This window comes from Erinaceus europaeus, chromosome 23, assembly GCF_950295315.1.
Source record: "Erinaceus europaeus chromosome 23, mEriEur2.1, whole genome shotgun sequence".
Classification (NCBI taxonomy): Eukaryota; Metazoa; Chordata; class Mammalia; order Eulipotyphla; family Erinaceidae; genus Erinaceus; species Erinaceus europaeus.
This window is the reverse complement of record NC_080184.1, coordinates 5,001,833-5,024,568: the sequence shown is the minus strand read 5'-3', so window position 1 is coordinate 5,024,568 and position 22,736 is coordinate 5,001,833. Positions and strand designations below refer to the sequence as shown.

At 40.8% G+C, this 22,736-nt stretch overlaps 1 protein-coding gene across 1 annotated transcript in view; it reads right to left on the bottom strand.

The window, feature by feature from the left end:
• LOC103123661 (vomeronasal type-2 receptor 116-like) overlaps positions 1–19,574 on the bottom strand; it is a 30,634-nt gene extending 11,060 nt beyond the window's left edge. Inside the window, exons 1-4 of the mRNA XM_060182437.1 lie at positions 19,357–19,574; positions 14,020–14,311; positions 8,488–9,288; positions 2,916–3,143 (exon numbers count right to left, since the gene is read on the bottom strand). Of these exons, the coding sequence (XP_060038420.1) occupies positions 2,916–3,143; positions 8,488–9,288; positions 14,020–14,311; positions 19,357–19,574 (1,539 nt within the window). The remainder of the gene's footprint in view (positions 1–2,915; positions 3,144–8,487; positions 9,289–14,019; positions 14,312–19,356) is intronic.
• Between the last annotated feature and the right edge of the window lie 3,162 nt (positions 19,575–22,736).

Here is a 22,736-nt window from a genome sequence, read left to right as displayed (position 1 = left end):
TTATCTGCTGTTATTGGTTTTTCCTCTATTTTATTAGCTGCTTGTGGACACTGAAGACTAAGTCATCCGAACATTTTGACTTGTATGTTGCACTGCAAAGTATCTGAATTCTTTTTTAAATATTTATTTATTTATTTATTCCCTTCTGTTGCCCTAGCTGGTTTTTATTGTTGTCGTCGTTGTTGGATAGGACAGAGAGAAATGGAGAGAGGAAGGGAAGACAGAGAGGGGGAGAGAAAGACGGACACCTGCAGACCTGCTTCACCACCTGGGAAGTGACTCCCCTGCAGGTAGGGAGCCAGGGGCTCAAACCCTGATCCTTACATTGGTCCTTTCACTTTGCGCTACGTATGCTTAACCCGCGATGCTACCGCCAGACTCCCCAGTATCTGAATTCTTATTCTTCTTCCACAAAGACTGTTCAGTCCAGTAAATTATATTGCGACCATCGGAATATCTACTTTTTCTTAGATTATTTTATGGCCCACATGTGAGTATAAAATTTACATTACACACAAGATGTATGTATTCCACCTTATGCATTTGTAACACTAAGTAAAAGTGTGTAATTTAGAAGTCTGGGGAATTCTCAGGAGGCTAAAAGTGGACCTACCTTATGACCCTTCAATTCCTCTCCTGGGGATGTATCCTAAGGAACCAAACACACTCACCCCAAAAGTTAGTTATACACCTATGTTCATAGCAGCATAATTTATAACAACCGAAACCTGGAAGCAATGCATGTGGCCAACAACGATGAGTGGCTGAGAAATCTGTGTGTGTGTGTGTGTTTCCTGCTTTACCCCTTGTGAAGTGACCCTTCTGCAGGTGGTGAGCCAGTGGCTCGAACTGGGATCCTTAAGAAGATCCTTGCGCTTTGCACCATGTGCGCTTAACCCGGTGCGATACCACCCAAACCTAAATCTGTGGTTTTTATACACAATGAAATATTATCCAGCTATTAAAAATGATAAATTGGGAGTTGGGCGGTAGCGCAGTGGGTTAAGCACAATTGAAGCCAAGTGCAAAACTGGTTAAGATCCCGGTTCGAGCCTCCAGTTCCCCACCTGCAGGGAGTAACTTCACCGGCGTTGAAACAGGTCTGCAGACTTCTCTCTGTCTCTTTTCCTCTCTATCCCCCTTTTCTCTCAATTTCTCTCCGTCTCTATCCAATAACAAATTTTAAAAAATTTAAAAAAGAAAAAGATTGGGAGCCAGGCGGTAGTGCAGCGGGTTAAGAGCACAGGGTGCAAAGCACAAGGACTGGCCAAAGGATCAGGTTAGAGCCCCAGGCTCCCCACCTTCAGGGCAGTAGCTTCACAGGCAGTGAAGCAGGTCTGCAGGTGTCTTTCTCTCCCCCTCTCTGTCTTCCCCTCCACTCTCCATTTCTCTCTGTCCTATCCAACAACTATGACTTCAGTGACAACAACAATAATAACTACAACAATATACGACAAGGGCAACTAAAGGGTATAAATAAACAAATAAATAATATATTTTTTTAAAAAGATGAATTCACCTTTTCAACCTCATCTTGGAAGGCAGTTGAAGAAATCATGTTAAGTGAGATAAGCCAGAAAGAGAAGGATGAATATGGAATATGATCTCACTCTTGAACAGTATTTGAGAAGTAAGAACAGAAAGGGAAACAATGTGAGGGGAGGGCCTAGTCTGGGGATGAGAGTGGTTTGTAGACAATTGAGGAATTGGCATTGGACCCTATATTTTCATTCCTGTATGTGGCTACAATCCTTTTTTTTTTTTTTTTGCAGGACTCTATTTATTTTGCAACCTATGCATCTAGGGCTCAGTTGCCCAAGCCTACAATGTAAAGTCAGGGTTAAAAGTTCCAGGTGCTGGCTAGAACATGCTCTGGGTCAAAGCCCAGATGATAGCCTTAACTTCTAGTTGTAATCTTGGCTCAAGACCTGTGTTTTGTTGGTTCAAAGCCCCTGTTACACTTGGTGCTTTCTACATTCAATACCTTTCACACCTTCACACTACACACTTAATATATGTTATGCAGGACACATCTCACTATAGATATTAAACTGATTATCTGAACATGATGAAAGCCTCCGCTAAATACAAACGCTACACCAATTTTTTTTTTTTCCTCCAGGGTTATCGCTGAGGCTCCCTACCTTCACTATGAATCCACTGCTCCTGGAGGCCATTTTACCTCCCATTTTCTGTTGCCCTTGTTGATATTGCTGTAGTTGGATAGGGCAGAGAGATATCGAGAGAGGAAGGGAAGACAGATATCGAGAGAGGAAGGGAAGAGGAAGGGGGAGAGAAAGACAGACACCTGCAGACCTACTTCACTGCTTGTGGGGAGCCCGGGGCTGGAACCTGGGATCCTTACGCGGGTCCTTGGGCTTGGCGCCATGTGCGCTTAACCCGCTGCATCACTGCCTGACCCCTGCTGGGTTCCCTGCTACACCAGTGTCAGTGTTGGCTCCTTTTGCTTTCTTCCAACTAGAGATCACACTTCCCGCAAGCCCCCTTCAGCCAATGAAAGTTGACATTTGACAATACGACAAAGCCAATATGTTACATTGTAAGTGTAATTTTAGTGATGGATCAGAAAGATTTTACACTTAAGCTAATGTGTGATCTTTATCTATTCAGCTATTTATATCTATATTTATTTACTTATTTATTTATTATTAGATAGAGGCAGAGAGACATTTGAGAGGGGAGGGGGTGATAAAGAGGGAGAGAAACAGAGAGACACCTGCAGCCCTGCTTTACCACTGGTGAATTCTTCCCCCTCTTTTAGTGGGGACCAGGGGCTTGAACCTATGTCCTTGCACACTGTACTGTGTGTGATTAACCAGGTGCGCTACTGCCTGGTCCCTCTAGTCAGATATCTATAGAATGTTCATAGCTGCTGATGAAATGTGTTCTCGTACCTCTTCCAATTCAACAGGCCAATTTATGATCTCTTCATGGATGTCCAAGTTTTGATTTTGACCACTGAAGACAAACTCTCCTACTTTAGTCAGAAAGTCATGAGCAGCAGCAGTAACTGGCAAAATGTTGAGGATATCATATTTTTTTGGAATGTTTCTTTTGTCATCCAAGGAGATGTGGTCTCCGATGCTGTTGGTGACTTGGAGCCTTCTCAGAAAAGGGTGAAGCTAGAGAGAAAAAAAGTGCAAGTGATGAGTGTGGTCAGTGACACCATCTCCCCCAGATAATGCCGTTTTCTCACCTGCAGATTAGCTGTTGGGCTGAGGAAAAATTTAGTAAAGTCATGGGTCCCTTGGAATAGACCTAAAATAGACCTACTAACTGTTTCCAAAATGGAGACACCAAATATCATTTGTTGTTAGGTTCCTGATTATTAAACAAGCTGTACGGCTTTTTCTCTTTTTCTTTTTTTATCACAGTGATTTTTCAGCTACCGAGTTGCAGATGCTACCATGACACCAACTTGACTTCCTTAGACAGATGACCTCACCAATGCGTCCTGGAACCCCACCTCTCCTGAGCTCTACCCCACTAGGGAAAGAGAGAGACAGGCTGGGAGTATGAATCCATCTGCCAACGTACATGTCCATTGCTGAAGCAATTACAGAAGCCAGACCTTCCACCTTCTGCACTCCATAAAGATCCTGAGTCCATACTCCCAGAGGGATAAAGAACAGGAAAGCTTTCAAATGAGGGGATGGGATGCGGAACTCTGGTGGTGGGGATTGTACCTCTCTTGTCTTATGGTCTTGTTGATCATTATTAAATTAAAAAAAAAGTTATAGGAGTCTCATACCCATCCACATACCCCCTACCAATTATACAGTTTTAGATTTTCTCCCTTCAACTCTTAGGGTCCCACTGAAAGTTGTTATTATCTGGCTATAAGATAAATCTAGTAACTAATGAATCAAGTCAAAGCACTTCCCAAAGTATTTCTTAGACATGGGCTGTTGTACACTGACCAATAGGCTATTTGTCAACTAGTCTTTATACAATAAATAGTCTAGACAACTAAGATTCAGATATTTTATGATCCATTCAATTAATTCTCAACATGTGTAATTCCAGAAGGCTGCATTCATATGCAAAAAATAATGGGGTCATAGTGTTGGAAGCTGGTGCAGTGCAATGGACCCTCAAGCATGAGGTTTAATCCTTGGCGTCAAATATACCAGAGTGATGTCTGATTTTGTTTCTCTTGTTCCTGCTATCTCTCTCAAAATAAAGACATAAAATATTAGTGATGGGAGTCTGGCTGTAGCACAAGGGGTTAAGAGCACATGGTGCAAAGTGCAAGGACAGACATAAGGATACTGGTTCCAGACTTCGGCTCCTCACCTGCAGAGGAGTGGCTTCATAGGCAGTGAAGCAGGTGTGCAGGTGTCTTACCTTTCTCTCTCCCTCTCTGTCTTCCCCTCCTCTCTCCATTTCTCTCTGTCCTATCCAACAACAACATTAATAATAACTACAACAATAAAACAACAAGGACAACAAAAGGGAATAAATAAATAAATATAAAAATTTAGAAAAAATATTAGTGACAAAAAAGATGTGATAAAATTATTTAAAACCAACATCAAAATATGTAAAGTACTTACCACACTGCCACAAGTTGTAAAAAATTAACCACCAAGTTGCAGACGCTACCATAACACCATCCTGACTTTCCTGGGAAGATAATCTCACCAATGTGTCCTGGAACCTCCCCTCCTCATAGCCCAACCCCACTAGGGAAAGATAAAAACAAGGCTGGGGGTATAAATTGACCTGTCAATATACCATGCCCAGCATAGAAACAATTACAGAAGCCAGAACTCCCACCTTCTGCACCTCATAAATATCTTCGGTCCATACACCCAGATAGATAAAGAATAGGGAAGCAGAAGCAACCAGAGACACAGCTATTTAAGATATTGGGTACTCTAGAGCAAACCCTAACAAAAGGACTTTTCAAAGTTAACTCAATTACCAAATAATGTGATGATAACATTAACTATCCATTGTTTTGAACCCTAAGACAGCAGGAACCTCACATCTCCACTATAGAGCGTATATTTCCCCAAGTCCTGGAACCTTAGGATAGGGCCCACTTTCCCGCATGCCTCTCCCAATCCATATAAAATAATATTGCATCTGCCGGTTGCAACCTAATCAAAACAACAATTGCCATCTCAACATGCTTCAGCTAAGACCGTGTCCAGAGACTTCAGGTGTGGAATGACAACCCTTCAGCTTCATTACTCTGGTGAGATCTTTCCTTTCATAGTATTCTCTAATTCCATCCCAGGTGGATCACTTTCTAACAAAGTCCTAAAACTTAGATATAGACCAGGTTCTGTGAGAGAGAGCATATGTTCACACGTATCCATAAACTAGTGCGAAATATATACCTGAAAGCAGAAGTACAGTAGAGTTTGCAGTGAGTACCCCCCAACACTTCCTCTTCACTATTCCAACCTTTGGGTCCATGATTGCTCAACAATTTGTTTGGCTTTGTATGTTAACTCTCTTTTCTGCCACCAAGTGCCAGATGCCATCAGGATGGCGGCCAGGCTTCCCTGGACTGAAGAACACTCCACCAAATGTGTCCTGGAGCTCAGATTCCCCAGAGACTCACCCTACTAGGGAAAGAGAGAGGCAGACTGGGAGTATGGACCAACCAGTCAACGTCCATGTTCAGTGGGGAAGCAATTAAAGAAGCCAGACCTTCCACCTTCTGTAACCCACAACGACCCTGGGTCCATACAGAGGAATAGAGAATGGGAAAGCTATCAGGGGAGGGGATGGGATATGGATATTGGGTGGTGGGAATTGTGTGGAGTTGTACCCCTCCTACCCTATGCTTTTGTTAATTTATCCTTTCTTAAATAAAAAATAAATAAAAAAAAAGAATAGGGAAGCTTCTAATGGAGGGGATGGGATATGGAACGCTGGTGGTAGGAATTATATGTAATTGTACCCCTGATGGCCTACTATCTTCTTAATCATTATTCAATCACTAATAAAAACTAAAATTAAAAAATAAGTCTAACTTAGGATACAATAGAGTAGAAACTAAGGAGAATACAGATTGGACCCATTCTCTTAGTATTTTATATTTTCATTTATATTTTAGTTTTTCTTTTATCTCTGGCTTATGATAGTGCAGGGGATTGAACCTTGATCCATTTTTAAAATTTATTTATAAAAAGTAAACACTGACAAAAACCATGGAATGAGAGGGGTACAACTCCACACAGTTCCCACCACCACAACTCTGTATCCCATCTCCTCCCCTGATAGCTTTCCTATTCTTTAACCCTCTGGGAGTATGGACCCAAGGTCATTGTGGGATGCAGAAGGTGGAAGGTCTGGCTTTTGTAAATGCTTCCTCGCTGAACATGGGCGTTGACAGGTGGATCCATACTCCCAGCCTGTCTCTCTCTTTCCCTAGTGGTGTGGGCTTCTGGAGAACTGGAGCTCCAGGACATATTGGTGGGGTTGTCTGTCCAGGGAAGTCTGGTTGGCATCGTGCTGGTACTGGTATCTGGAACCTGGTGGTTGAAAAGAGAGTTCACATATAAAGCCAAACAAATTGTTGACTAATCATGAACCTAAAGGCTAAAGTGGTGTGCAGATGAAGAGTTGGGGGGTTGTCTCCTTTTTGTAGATAGCTAGTAGGCATATTTTAGTTACATTCTAAAGGGCCTGTGACTATACTAGTTTTCTTTTTCCTTGAACCTGAAATCTGATATGCCGGTGGATCCAAGTTATTGTCTAGGGAGATGATATCATGGCTGGCAGAAGGACCAGAAAGCTGGATCAGGGAAGAGAGTGGCTCCAAAATATAGAAAACGTGTATAAATATCATTGACTGTAAACCCCATCAATTTGATCTCATCTGGGGCCCATATTCAGCTTAGGAGCCAATGTGATCCATTTTTTAAAAAATATATACTGTGACATGTGCTGGCTAGGTTCCTTCTTTCCTTCTTTCCTTCTCTTTCTTTATTTCTTTTTTTCATGTTCTTTATTATCTTTATTCATTCTTGGAGAAAAACAAGAGAAATTGAGGGGTACAGGAGAGAGGGAGAGAGAGAGGAGAGAGAAAGAGAGAGAGAGATACATCTGCAGCTTCGCCACTCGTGAAGCTTCACTGTTAAACAACTGGATTTTGAACTCATGTCTTTGCTGCAGTCTGGCCATCTCTTATAGCTTTTGTTCAGACTTTTAGAACATTTCTATTACTTTTAAAAATACATACAGTTAAGGGTTAAGGGTAGCAAATAACTGAACTGGTTACTGTGTCTTCTTTGCCAGGCTCTTGACCCAGGATTAAGTCTAGGCCCTGCCACATTGGAGGAAGTTTCAAAGCTGTGGTACCTTTTCCTCTCTATGTTGTTTGAGTGTATCTTTTTATCACTGTCTCTATTTCTATTTGAAAAAAAAAAAACCAACCAAAATCAGTTGGCAATAGGCAAACCCTACAATGGAAATAAAGTAAAATAGATATTAAAAGTATAGACAAATAACACGGTTGGGCATTAGCATAGTGGGTTAAATGCACATGGCACAAAGTGCAAGGATCAGCGTAAAGATCCCTGTTCGAGCCCCAGGCTCCCTACCTGCAACGGGGTTGCTTCACAAGCAGTGAAGCAGGTCTGCAGGTGTCTATCTTTCTCTCCCCCTCTCTGTCTTCCCCTGCTCTCTCCATCTCTCTCTGTCCTATCCAACATCAAAGACAGCAATAACCACAACAATAACAACAATGATAAACTACTAGGGCAACAAAAAGGGAAAAATAGCCTCAAGGAGCATTGGATTCATAATGCAGGCATCAAGTCCCAGCAATAACCCTGAGACCAAAAAAAATGTAGATAAAGATACTTCAATACCATTGATGTTTATGGAAACTGAGTTGAAGCAGAGTTATACATATTAAGAAAAGATTCTTTAATAATGTTGTTTTGATCGGTGTTACTCAGCATTATTTTTCACATCACGCTTAAGACAAGTGACATTCAATCAAACATTGTCATGTAAAGATATAGATATTTTGAAACCTAATTTTTTTTGCTGTAGAGTTTTCTAAGTCGATATTCCTGAATTACACACAAATGGACATGCAATATAAATGAATTCTCCATTCATTTTGACTGATGCTTTTGCTATACTTAATTTATTATGCTAGATTTCAACAGAGAAGCTCCATGTGTCCTGTTTTACTTTTCTTTATTAATGACAATAATGATTAACAAGATTATGAGGTTATAGGGATACGATTCCATCCAGTTCCTACCACGCGAGTTCCATATCTCGTCCTCTTCATTGGAAGCGACCCTTTATCCTTCTGGGAGTATGGACCAAAATTCTTTTTGGGGTGCAGAAGGTGAAAGGATTGGTTTCTGTAAATACATCGTCACTGAACTTGGACATTTGCAGGTCAATCTATATCCCCAACCTGTTTCTATCTTTCCCTAACGTGTCTTGTTTTTCAAAATGGCACAGATGCTACATCTAGATATTTACCTGCCAGGAGAGGAATGTTGGTTGGTTTGCATCACTGGTCAATTCTGTTTCAGTTTTTGCCAGGAGCATCTCATGGAGGGCTTGGGCCACTGCATACACGGCATTGTAGATAATATAGCTGGATTCAGTCATGGTCAACATATTCCCTGGCATAAACTCTAATGAAGAATTTGGTGGACAGTCTTTAAGATTCCCACATAGTGAGCCAGCAAATGAACAATTAAACATGTCAAGCCACAGCTGAATGATATAAAAGTCTTCTGGGTATTTGGAAGGGTTCAATGTCTTCACGAAGTCTTCAAAGCCAGGCACTTCTCTCTTCTTGGGTGAAAATGAGAGACTTCCATGGAAAAGATCTATTATGTTCTTCATCTTATACCAGTCAACATATGACCCTGTAGCTATGACCCACATCATCCCTGAAAGTACACAGGTTCTTGTCCAGATGTGTATCCCTATAAAAATTTCAGCATCTCCATATAATATGGTGACATTTATTTTTGAAGTATCTTGACAGTCTTTTGTCCGTATAAATCTATTTTCATTTCTTATCCAGGAGCTAGATAGCATTATTGTAAAGACTAGACAGATACTTTTCTTCAACATGAGTGTTTTCAACTCCAACATGAATTTCCTACCTCTTATCCCTTCCGAGGCAAAGAATCCCACCCAAGTCCAGTCAAAATGCTGTAATAACCAGACCACGCCAAGGACCAGGACATTGTCTTTAGTAGCCATTTGATAGACTGATGAGAATCGCTCTTTATCATTCAGTAAAGAATCAAACGGCCCATATGTGACCTAAATCAGAAATACAAATGTTCTAATTTTTGCTATGACTGGTAAAGTTTATACTGTCTTTCAGAGAAGAAGGACATGAACAATTTTTTTTTTTTTTTACATAAGAGGAGATGCAAGTGGCAGAAAGTAACTTACTTGAATAATGTGCTGTTAGTCATGTGCAAGACCTGGGTTCAAGACCAACTCCCTTTACTATGAAGTTCTGGTCCTGTGGTTTCTTTGCCTTTCTTTCTTTCTTTCTTCCTTCCTTCCTTCCTTTTTCTTCCTTCTGTCCTTTCTCTCTCTTTCTTTCTTTCTTTCTTCCTTCCTTCCTTCCTTCCTTTCTCTCTTTCATTATTTCTCTTTCTTTCTTTCTTTCTTTCCTTTTCAAATATTTATTCCCTTTTGTTTCCCTTGTTTTATTGTTGTAGTAATTATTGTCGTCATTGTTGGATAGAACAGAGAAATGGAGAGAGGAGGGGAAGACAGAGAGGGGGAGAGAAAGACAAACACCTGCAGTCCTGCTTCACCACTTGTGAAGCGACTCCCGTGCAGGTGGGGTGCCGTGGTCTAGAACCAGGATCCTTAAGCTTGTCCTTTTGCTTTGCGCCATGTGCTCTTAACCCACTGTGCCATTACCCGGTTCCCATTCTATTAATTAATTAACTAATTAATTGACCAATTAATTAATTTTCTAGTCAACTAGATAAGTAATTCGATAATTAATCAATTGATTTTCTTTCTTATTTGACCAGAGCCCTTTTTAAAGTGTAACAATGATGTTGCCTAGGTTTGAACCTGAAACCATGGACCGTCAGGCATAGTTGTATTTTGCATAAGTATTGTGTTTCTTCCCACCCCTGGTTCTGTATTAAAAAAAAAATGTGTGTGTGTGTGTGTGTGTGTGTGTGTGTGTGTGTGTGTGTGTGTGGTGGGGGAGAAGTAAAGTCAAGAAGTTTTATTCTCCAGTTCTTTGTCCTCAAGAACCTTTACCGCTACAGTTTCCATCTGTTACCAATTCATCTGCTTTTCTCTGAAAGACTGCTGAGGGGTGGTTTCACTAGTCAGTGCTACATGATAGCTGTCTGACTCAGGCAAAAATCAGTAAAGTCATGGTCCTCTTGGAATATACCTAAAATAGACCTACTAGCTTTTTCCTAAATGGAGACCCCCCCCATTTCATCTGCTATATACTTGCCTTTAGGTTCCTGACTATTATTACACAATTTGTTCTGCTTTATATCTTAAGGCTTTTTCAGCCACCAAGTTGCAGATGCTCCCATGATGGCAACCTGACTTCCCCAAAACAGAGGACCTCACCAATGTGTCCTGGAACCCCACCTCCCAGAGCCCTGCCCTAAATAGGGAAAGAGAGACAGGATGGGAGTATGGATCGACCTGTCAACACCCATGCTCAGCGGAGAAGCAATTACAGAAGTCAGACCTTCCACCTTCTGCACCCCATAATGATCCTGGTTCCGTACTCTCAGAGGAATAAAGAATAAGCAACCTTTTAAGGGAGGGGATGGAATACATAGCTCTGGTGGTGGGAATTGTACTCCTCTGACCCTATGGTCTTTTATATTAAAAATATGTCAATATTTTTAATTTTATAAATAAATTAATAAAAAATAAAATAATTAAAAAAACTTGTAGAAGAGAGAGTAATCACTAAGACTTTGTGAAAAATGAGGTAATTATGAAGTGGGATGAACTAGGCACAGAACTGAGTTGGTAGGTGTGGTTTGGCATTATGCCCCTGCAATCTTATGATCTTGGCGGGGTAGATAGCATAAAGGTTATGCAAAGAGACTGTCTTGCCTGAAGCTCCAAATTCCCAGGTTCAGTTCCCCATAGCACCATAAGCCAGAGCTGAGCAGTGCTCTGGTTAAAAAGAAAAAGTGATGCTTGTTATTGTAAAATCTTGTAATTCATCACTAAATCACTAATCAAAATACATAGAAAAGTATATTAAATATAAAAATTGCCTATACAGTAAATTTCATCAGTGCAACAGAATTCAACTTCGATCAATATATACTACTTTGCTATTGACAAGAAAATGTATTTCCAATGTACCAATATAGTATTGATGATCTTTACCTACTTTGTGTGCTTCCCTTCTAAAAATATGAATTAGGGGCCGGGTGGCACAGCTGGTTGAGCACACAAGTTACAATGCAAAAGGACCCAGGTTCGAGTCCCCAGTCCCCACCTGCAGGGGGGTAAGCCTTGCAAGTGGTGAAGCAGGGCTGCAGGTGTCTCTCTGTCTCTCTTCCTATCTCCCACTTCCCTCTCGATTTCTGGCTGCCTCTATCCAATAAATAAATAAAGGTACTAAAAAATCTAAAAAAGATATATGACTTAATTCAAAGTTCATGGAACCCTGAAACTTCCATGATAAATGAAATCAACTAGATGGAGAAAGACATATATTTGAACTGGGGAGATCACATGGTATTGATGCAAATGACTTTCACACATAAAGTTCTAAGGTATCAGGTTCAATCCCCAGTATAGCTGGCCAGTCTCTCATTATCTCACTGGAATTAAGTAAACAAATAATAAAAAAGAATTACATATATCATATAATTCCACTTGCACATACCTTGTGTCAATTTATGTAGGTAGAAAATCATGCATCCTCATTAACTTGCTTTTAGAAAAACGTAGCAATAAGCAACCAATGGTATCTCTTCCAGTCCAAAGTATACAGATAAATATACAATATTTTACAATACTTAGCTTGCAGAAGGCACTGAAGAAGGTATGATTTCAGGTATCATATCACTTAGATGGCTATGAAGTTTCATAGAATTGCAATTACAAAAGCCAGACCTTCCACCTTCTGCTCCACATAATGACCCTGGGCCCATATTCCCAGAGGGACAAAGAATAGGAAAGCCATCAGGTAAGGGGATGGGGTATGGAGTTCCGCTGGTGGGAACTCTTATCCTATGGTTTTGTCAGTGTTTTCTTTTTATAAACAAAAAATTAAAAAAAGATCTAAAAGAGTATTCATGCCTTTAGGTTCATGATTAGTCAACAATTTGTTTGGCTTTATATGTGTACTCTTTTTCAGCCACCAGTTTCCAGATGCTACCATGATGCCGACCAAACTTCCTTGGGCAGACCACCCCACCAATGTGTCTTGGAGCCCCGCCTCCCTAGATCTCTACTCCACTAGGGAAAGAGAAAGACAGGCTGGGAGTATGAATCGACCTGCCAACACCCATGTTCAGCAGAGAAGCAATTGTAGAATCCAGACCTTCCTCCTTCTGCATCCCATAATGATCCTCAGTCCATGTGCCCAGAGGGATAAAGAATAGGGAAGCTATCAGGGGAGGGGATGGGATACAAAACTCTAGTAGTGGGAACTGAACCCCTCTTATCCTCTTATTCTTGGTCTTGGCAATATTTCCATTTTATAAATAAAAAATAATTAAAAGAAAAAACAGAGCTGTTCAGTGCTCTTGGGAGAAAAATAAGTAGGAAAAGAATGCCTATGCCATCCTGTAGAGGTGGCATTGTCATCCATCCTGGGAGAGCTCTCTGAAGATTCAATTAATTGGCATGGACAGAATGAGAATAGGAACAATGATTTTGCTGTCTATTGAATCTCAAGCGAGTGGTGGGGATATTCATTCTCTTCCAAAACCGACATTAAAACTGGATCTTTGTATGCCTACCTAAGCTGTTATACTTCCGATTCATTCTGGAAATTTCTTATCTAATGAAGATGGATTTGTTTTGCTGTGGATATCTTCTTTTAGATACATAAACAGGAGTCGACAGACACGCATATGTTCATAAACAGAAAGAAAAATGAATTTTGGGAGCCGGGCGGTAGCACAGCGGGTTAAACGCAAGTGTCGCGAAGCACAGGAACCGCGTTAAGGATCCCGGTTCGAGCCCCCAGCTCCCTGCCTGCAGCGGGTGCCGTTTCACCAGTTGTGAAGCAGGTCTGCAGGTGTCTATCTTTCTCTCCCCCTCTCTGTCTTTCCCTCCTCTCTCCATTTCTCTCTGTCCTATCCAACAACAACAGCATCAATAACTATAACAATAGGGCAACAAAAGGGAATAAGTTAAAAAAAATCTTAAAAAAAAAGAAAAATGAAATTTTCCTTATTATGTACATGGCCTAACCTTTAAGGTATAAATTATGCTCTTATCCTTTTTATCTGCTAATAATATGAGATTGCTTGGGACCAGGCGGTGGTGTACAGGGTTAAAGGCAAGTGCAAGGATCTGTTTGAGCCCCCGTCTCCTCATGTTCCATAGTGTCACTTCACAAGAAGTGAAGCAGGTCTTCAGCTGTCTTTCTCTCTTATCTATTTTCCCTTCTTATCTCAGTTTCTCTTTGTCCTACTGTCCCTCCCAAAAAAATTTTAAAAAAAGACCACAGAAGCAGTGGATTCGTAGTGCAGGCAGCAAGCCCCAGCAATGACCCCAGAGGCAAAAATAAATATATTCATAATATAATCTAAGATTATCTTGTTTGTTGCATTCACACTGCCTGAGATTTAATCCCTGGTATTCCCTAGGACAGAACTGAGCAGTATTCTGTTTTCTCGGCCTTACAAAATTTAGTAAGTATAGAAATGTTTTCATTGTAGAAGTATCCTCAGAGAACTTTGACTAATTCTCGAGGAGATACCCTTATCCATGTTCATCAATTCACTTAGATAAAAAATAAGGGAATCCACAGGGAAATATTAAATCTTCTCTCTGGAAAGGATACACTTTTCTTACCTGTGGGGTTTTGTAGAGTTCCAAAAGTGGTCCAATATCTCTGAAAAATTCTATCCTGGTTCCTATAATAACGGCAACAGATTTTTTCTGTTCCTGGCAATCATAATTAGGGACAGCTCGTTTCCCTCCGGAGAAACAAAACAAGATGTTCTCTAAGGTTTTATGATCAAAATGAAGCGCGTTGTAGAGATTGAAACCGAGCGTCAAATTGGGCAGCAGACGGGGGTCCTTGTTGATCTCTTCAATGGCGAAGAGAAAGGCCAGAGCATAGGGATAATTATTCCAATCCCACCTAAGTAGAGGACACAGTATTAGAGACATCAATCAAGACATTGAATTTGGGGGTAGATTTTAAGCTGTCATTAAGAGTGTACTGCAATCTACTTGTGTTAAATTTTGAGAGCTACAAACCAGGGAAGAGTACAAGTATTCTTGTGTGAATACAACTTAGGATATTTAGTTACACATAGCATTATTTCCTTTTTATGACTTATTCTCAACACTGGTTGTGATCTCACTTTAATATTCCTGTTCCGTTGACTCAATAAATTCAGGATGATTAACATTACAAACTGAGGTAAATATTTAATTACCTTGCTGACCACCGTGATTATTATCTGATAGAATTTCCATAACACCTCTGAGAGGCAGTAGTGAATTGGCAGTTAAATCATGGAGAGTTATTGTAAAGATTCCACAAAATGGGAGCCGGCTGGTAGTGCAGTGGGTTAAGCGCATATGGTGCAAAGCGAAAGGACCAGCATAAGGATCCGGGTTGGCGTCCCTGGCTTCCCACCTGCAGGGTGGTCGCTTCATAAGCGGTGAAGCAGGTCTACAGCTGTCTATCTTTAAAATCTCTTTCTCTCTGTCTTCCCCGTCTCTCTCGATTTCTCTTTGTTCTATCCTACAATAACAACAGCAATAATAACAACAAAAATAACAATAACATAAGGAAACAGAATGGAAAAAAAATAGCCTCCAGGAGCAGTGGATTCGAGTGTAGACACCGAGCCCCAGAGATAACCCCACAAGCAAAAAAAAAAAAAAAAAAAACACAACCCCTGACATATGACAGACTGAGTTAGTGCTTATTATCACTATTACAAATGCTTTATTATAATTCTCCTATATTCTAAGTGTTTTAATCAAAATCGTGTGGTTGGTAACTAAGGAGATTGTTGACATGAAATTGAACATTACATTAACTTAGTAAGATACTTTTCTGCTATTAATCTATAATCCTATTTTTCTTTTCTTTTTTTAATTATTTATTTTCCCTTTTGTTGCCCTTGTTGTTTTTTTATTATTGCTGTAGTTATTGTTGTTGTTGTTATTGATGTCATCATTGTTTCATGGGACAGAGAGAAATGGAGAGAGGAGGGGAAGACAGAGGGGAGGAGAGAAAGACAGACACCTGCAGACCTGCTTCACCACCTCTGAAGCGATGCCCCTGCAGGTGGGGAGCCGGGGGCTCAAACTGGGATCCTTGTGCTGGTCCTTGTGCTACTGCCAGACTCCCTAGATGTATAATCCTAAAAACAATTGTGTATTGGACTCAATGAACTCTCATAGTCACAGAAATTCTGAAGCTTGAGTAATTGAAATTTTCCATTATGCTGTATAATTATTTTCCAAATATTTACATTAGCATTCCTATTGTTTCTACATAATTATTGGTCAGATAAAACATAATATATATGTTTGTTTTGACTTGGTAACACTAGGTATTTTCTGATTCCAAGTGAACTTTTGTAGCTTTTTGAAATAAATTTTTAATTAACTATTGGAAAGAGACAGCCAGAAATCAAGAGGGGAAGGGGAGATAGAGAGGGAGAGAGGCAGAGAGACACTGGGGACACTGCCTGACTGCTTGTAAAGTTTTCCCCCTGCAGGTGGGGGCTGGGCGCTCAAACCCGGGTCCTTGCGCATGGTAACACTCTCCCAAGTGTGCCACCACCAGTCCCACTTTTATAGCTTTTATTCTAATTCTCTTAGAAAAAAGTTTGTGGTATTTTGATAAAGACTGCATAAACTATATTGTTCTGGGTAGAATTTATTTTGTAACTTGAAGGCTTCATCTTAAGGGGCCTAGGCCACATATGCCTCTTGGAATAGACTTGGCATAGACATCTTAGCTTCTTCCAACATGAAGACCCTTAGTTCCTTCTGCTCTGTTCTTTCCTTTAAGTTCCTGACTATTAAACAATTTGTTCCATTTTATACCTTATCAGTTTTCGGCCACCACACTGCAGATGCTACCATGATGCCATCCTGACTACCTTGGGCAGATGACCTCACCAATGTGTCCTGGAACCCCACCTCCCCAGACACCTGCCCCTTTAGAGAAAGAAACAGGCTCTGGGTATGGATTGACCTGCCAATAAACATGCTCAGTGAAGCAATCACAGAAGCCAGAACTTCCACCTTCTGCATGTAGCCAGAGGGAGAAAGAAAAAGGAAGCTTCCGGGAGTCGGGTGGTAGCACAGCAGGTTAAGCGCAGGTGGCGCAAAGCACAAGGACAGGCATAAGAATAAGGATGCTTCCAATGGAGGGTATGAGTGATCAGAATTGTATTGTAGTTGCTTTTACAGGTTTTATATTTATTTTTTATTAGTGATTTGACAATGATTAACAAGATTGTAGGATAAGTTGGGGTACAGTTCCATACAATTTTGATCACCCAGTCTCTCCATTGGAAGCTTTCTTATTCTAACTCGGACACCATCTCCCCAGACAAGACATTTGGTACACCTGCATATTACCCATCAGGCTCAGGCAAAAATTAGTAAAGTCATGATGGGCCCCATGGAATAGACTTAAAACAGACTTCCTAGCTTTTTCCAAAATGGAGACCCCAAATCTTATTGGCTATATTCTTACTTTTAGGTTCCCGATTATTAAGAAATTTGTTCTGCTTTACATCTTAATGGTTTTCAATCACCAAGTTGCAGATGCTATCATGACGCCAATCTGACATCCCAGGGCAGATGACCTCACCCATGTGACCTGGAACCCCACCTCTCCAGACCCCTGCCTCACTAGGGAAAGATAGGGACAGATTAGGAGTATGGATTGACCTGTCAACACCCATGTCCAGTAGAGAAGCAATTACAGAAGTCAAACCTTCCACCTGCTGCACCTCATACTGATCCTGGGTCTGTGCTCTCAAAGGGATAAAGAATAGAAAAGCTGTCAATGTGGAGGATGGAATGTGGAATTCCGGTGGTGGGAAACGTGTGAAAGTGTACCCCTATTATCCTGTAGTCTTGTTGATATTTTTATTTTATAAATAAAAAAATTGAATATCACAACCAGGTGGGATTTTTTTTTCAACATAAGTCAAAAAAAAAAAGAAAAACTAATATACTCCATCATGTAAACAACACAAAAGGTTGAGATGGTGAGGAAGCCCTTCTACACTGCAGGGGGGGGGGGAATGAAAATTCATCCAACAGCTATGGAGAGCAGTCTGAAGAATGTTCAAATGCTACGAATGGACATACCATATTATCTGGAAATTCTTCTCCTGGGAATATAGCCAAAGGAAACAGACACAACCATCCAAAGAAGTCTATATAACCAACGGCCTTAGCAGCACAAATTGTAATAGCTCAAACTTAGAATAAATTCAGGTGTTAAACAACAGATAAGTGGGGAGTCGGGCAGTAGTGCAGCGGGTTAAGTGCACGTGGCGCAAAGCGCAAGTACAGGCCCAAGGATCCCAGTTCAAGCCCCCGGCTCCCCTCTGCAGGGGAGTCGATTCACAGGCGGTGAAGCAGGTCTACCGGTGTCTGTCTTTCTCTCCCCCTCTCTGCCTTCCCCTCCTCTTTCCATTTCTCTCTTTCCTATCCAATAATGATGACATCAACAACAACAATAACTACAATAACAATAAAAACAACAAGGGCGACGGCGACAAAAAGGAAATAAATAAATAAAATATTTAAAAAACCAAAAAGTAAAATAAAATAAACAACAGATAAGTGACTAAAATGGTTGTGTTATGGGCTAGGGAGCTAGCACAATGATTATGGAAAAATGCCTTCATTGTGGAGGTGCCAATGCTTCATATGTGAGCCCTAGTACCACTATAAATCAGATCTGATCAGTACTCTGGTAAAAATAAATAAATACAAATAACCAAAATATATAAAGAGCTTGCCATATTCAGCACCAAGATAATAAATGACCCCATCCAAAAAATGGAGAAAGGATATGAACAGAATATTCACCAAAGAAGAAATCCAAAGGCCAACAAACATAGGAAAAAATGCCCCAGGTCATTGATTGTCAGAGAAATAAAGACAACCATGAGATACCACTTCACTCCTGTGAGAATGTCATACATCAGAAGAGGTAGCAGCAACAAATGCTGGAGACGCTGTGGGGACAAAGGAACCCTCCTGTAATGCTGGTGAGAATATAAATTTGTCCAGGCTCTGTAGAGAATAGTTTGGAGAACTCTCAGAAGGTTAGAAATGGACCTGCCCTACGACTCTGCAATTCCTTTCCTAAGGAAGCAAATACACCCACACACAAAAAATTTGTGTATACCTATGTTCATAGCAGCACAATTTATGATAGCCAAAACCTGGAAGCAACCCAGGTGTCCAACAACAGATTAGTGGCTGAGAAAGTTGTGGTATCCTATAGCGGAATAGCACTCAGCTATTAAAACGTTGTGGTATATATACCCAAAGTAATACAACTCAGCTATTAAACATGGTGAATTCACCTTCTTCACCTCATTTGGATTGGAGATTGAAGGAATCCTGTTTAGCGAGATAAATCAGAAAGAGAAGGGTGAATATAGGATGATCTCATTCATAGGCAGAAGTAGAAAAACAGTAACAGGAGGGAAAACTCTAAGCAGAACTTGGACTGGAGTTGGTTTATTGCACCAAAGTACAAGACTCTGGGGTGGAAGGGGGTTCAGGTCCTGGAACATGATGGCATAGGAGGACCTGGTGGGGGTTGTATTGTCATGTGGAAAACTGAGAAATGTTATGCACGTACAAACTATTGTATTTTACTACTGACTGTAAAACATTAATCTCCAATAAAGAAATAAAAAAATAAATGTTGACGATAGATACATACACATTAAATTAACATTTATAATAAACCATAGAAAATTATGAAGAGCTTCTGTATAGAAATGATAATTTGTTATAGTACCCTAAATCTATTCATAAAAGGAAAAAGTAGAAAGTTGACCTTCATAGCTTTGTAGAACTTCTATTTTCAAAGACATCACAAGACTGAACAAGAAGTCACACACTGAGGATGTATAGAGATCGCAAATCATACTTCACACATGCACACAGATCACTTACTCCTCTGGTAACCTTTGTGCTGGCTTGTGCAGAAAAGAGTATTTCTGCATATCTGTTTGTAAATTCAAGTAGTAGAGGGGAATAAATGCGTCCAGTTGCAAGTCCCCATCCCTGGAGACACTAGGCTTCAAGAACAGAGGGCAGCGAGAAATATCCAACTTGCACAAGACGGATACAGTTTGAAGGAAAAGAAAGACGCAAGTCAGGGAGGAAGACATGGCAGAGTTTGTCTCTGGAGGTGCCAGTCTCTGTATCTGTGGTGAACCACAGAGGTAGAGGGAGTGGAGGGACCTACAGCTTACTACTTAAGAAGAGACAGTTCTCCCTGTGTGCGGTGTAGGATAAAGGCCCTAGTGTTCTGCCTTCAGCCAGTAGAACCAGTAGATTATGAGCCAGACTGAAGCCCAGGACATGTTCATGGCTAATAACAGCTCTGTGTAGAATGGAGGCATCTGTATGGGAGTCGTAATGCAGAGACGTCAGCCACTGTAACTGTGATAACTCAGCTTTCAACTATCCACCTTTTTGTAGCCTCAGCAATCCCACTAAGAAACTCTGGGGAATCCTCTCTGCCCTGGGGCTCTGCACCTGCCCCTGTCCATGTTCAGCCTGGTTCAAAACACTTTGGAAAAACATGTTTGGATTCTCTTTCTCTCTTGCCATGTCTGAGCTCATCTGTTTTGGTGTTCAACAAGGCTCTAGGGACCATTCAACCCTGAGGAAAGAGATTCTGTAATCTCATGCATGTCATTGCAATGACCTGGGGAAGGGGGTGGGGGGTGTTTGAGTCAAAACAGCAGTTTGAGGATCTTCAAGTTTAAGAAGTGTGTGTGCCAATAGTTTGTAGTGAGTCAGTATAAAGTTCCTAATGAAATAGTATCTAATTAAACTTAGATGCTCTCCTCAACTACTTCCTATTACAGTTCTCTCACTCCAAAGCTAACCTTAGCAAAACAAGGACTGCAAAATCTGAATAAGGGCAAGAGACTGGCATACTTCATTGATGACTCTTTAGTCACTGTCAGGACACCCCATCAGCTGGGGCCCTAGTCTGGGAGTCCTGAGATTCCCCAAACAGACATGATGGGCCTACACTTCAAATAAATCCCTCTCTCTATTAGGAACAACAAAATAGACCCCTTTGTGAGCCTCCATAGGACCTTGCACTCAACATGGATCAACAATGGTAGAGAATGTTCCCCATCTTCCAAAGGGAGGATGGACAACATACTCTATCTTCCACCTGAGGAAGATTGTCACTTTGCGGCGGTGGGACACGGAGGAGAGAGGGTTGAGGATCTTCAAGGTTAGAAAGTGTGTGTGTTTGCATCAAAATTCATCCATGATATTCTTTGGTCTGCTGCTGTACAGAAGTCACTCATGATGCACAGGCACTGAACAGCTAGGCACCAGTGTCGTGAATTCACATCACTCACCTAGTAAAAAAAAATGTTATGAATGAAAAGCCAGAAGAATATCATGACAGGAAAACAGACAGCAACATCCCATACCCTGCAAGTGGACACACTGGTTCTGTCTTATTTTTAAGCCTATTCATATTGAGCTCAAGTCTTTGATGATCTAGCCATAGATATCCATTTATATATCTCCATTTACGTTCTCAACAATGGAATTTTTCTTCCTTTATTGGGGGATTAATGTTTCACAGTTGCCAGGAAATACAATAGTTTGTACAATGCAACCCACACTAGGTCCTCTGTCATCCTTTTCCAGGACCTGTACTCTCCCCCCCTTATCCACTCCAGAGTCTTCTTCTTTGGCTCAATACTTTAGGAATTTTGACACCTACAAATATTTCTATAGTACTACAGAATAAAATTGTAGTACTTGATTTGGTACAGGTTTATCCTATATACAAGTTATTATTTTATATTGTAGTATAACACATTATATATAATTATATGATATATAATATTATACCATATAATACATAATTGTAATGCATCATTATATATAACACATTTTTACATATCTTACTTTAGTATTAACAAAATGGCAATATGGTGTCAAATAAATAGAATCATTTTCTTTTTAAAATTTTTAAATTTTATTTTTCATATTTTTATATTACAGAATTACATGTCGACAGGGGTTTTGAATCTACACCATTCCCACCACCAGAGTTCTGAATCTTCACTCTCCCCACTGCAATCCACCACAGTTCCCCTAAATTTGTAGACATGGGCCAACCATCTTCTCTACAACTATCTGTCCACATTTATACATAGTTGTCCCTTTTTTTCCTGATTCAATCCTCTCTTTCCCTCCTAGCAACTCATGAGATCATAACTACCTCCATATGTCCCTCTCCGTTTCCTCTCTCTCTCTGGTTGCTGATGGAGCTGGAGTGAAGCGTCCTCTTATCTTCATCCTATCACTTCTCTCCCAATGGGAGTCTGGATCAAGGTTCTTTATAAGGAGCAGAAGGTAGGAGTTCTGGCTTCTGTAGCTGCCTCTCTGCTGAGCATGGGCATTGACAAGTCGATCCATAACCCCTAGTGTTTCTTTTTATTATTATTTTTTAATTAAAAAAATTTTTTAAAACAAGGAAACATTAACAAACCCATAGGATAAGAGGGGCACAACTCCATACAATTCCCACCACCAGAACTCCATATCCCATCCCCTCCCCTGATAGCTTTCCTATTCTTTATCCCCCTGGGAGTATGGACCCAAGGTTATTGTGAGATGCAGAAGGTGGAAGGTCTGGCTTCTGTAATGTCTTCCCCACTGAACATGGGCATTGACTGGTTGATCCATACTCCCAGCCTGCCTCTCTCTTACCCTCGTAGGGTGGTTCTCGGGGGAAGTAGAGCTCCAGGACACATTGGTGGGGTTGTCTGTCCAGGGTAGTCTGGTCGGCATCATGCTAGCATCTGGAACCTGGGTCTGAAAAGAGAGTAAATTTACAAAGCCAAAAAATTGTTGAACAGTCATGGACCTAAAGGCTGGAGTAGTGCAGATGAAGTATTGTGGGTGGTGTCCTCCATTTTGTAGGTAGCTAGTAGTCACATTTTAGTTATATTTCCCTTGGAAATATAACTGCAGCTATACTGGGTTTTTTTATTTTTTGCCTGATCCTGAAATCTGATATGCAGGTGGATCCAAGTTATTGTCTGGGGAGGTGTTGGTCATGACTGGAAAAGGGACAGAAAGCTGGATCAGGGAAGAGAGTAGCTCCCTATTATGGGAATGGGCTATTCTATATTGTTGATTGTAAACCCCATCGATTTGATTTGGTCTGGGGCCCATAGCTAGCTTGGGAGCCTATGTGACCTGTGCATCCCTGTAGATCTGAGCTCACATTCTGTGGTCATGAGTAGGAACATTCCAAGCTGCCCCAATTTCAGGACCCATCT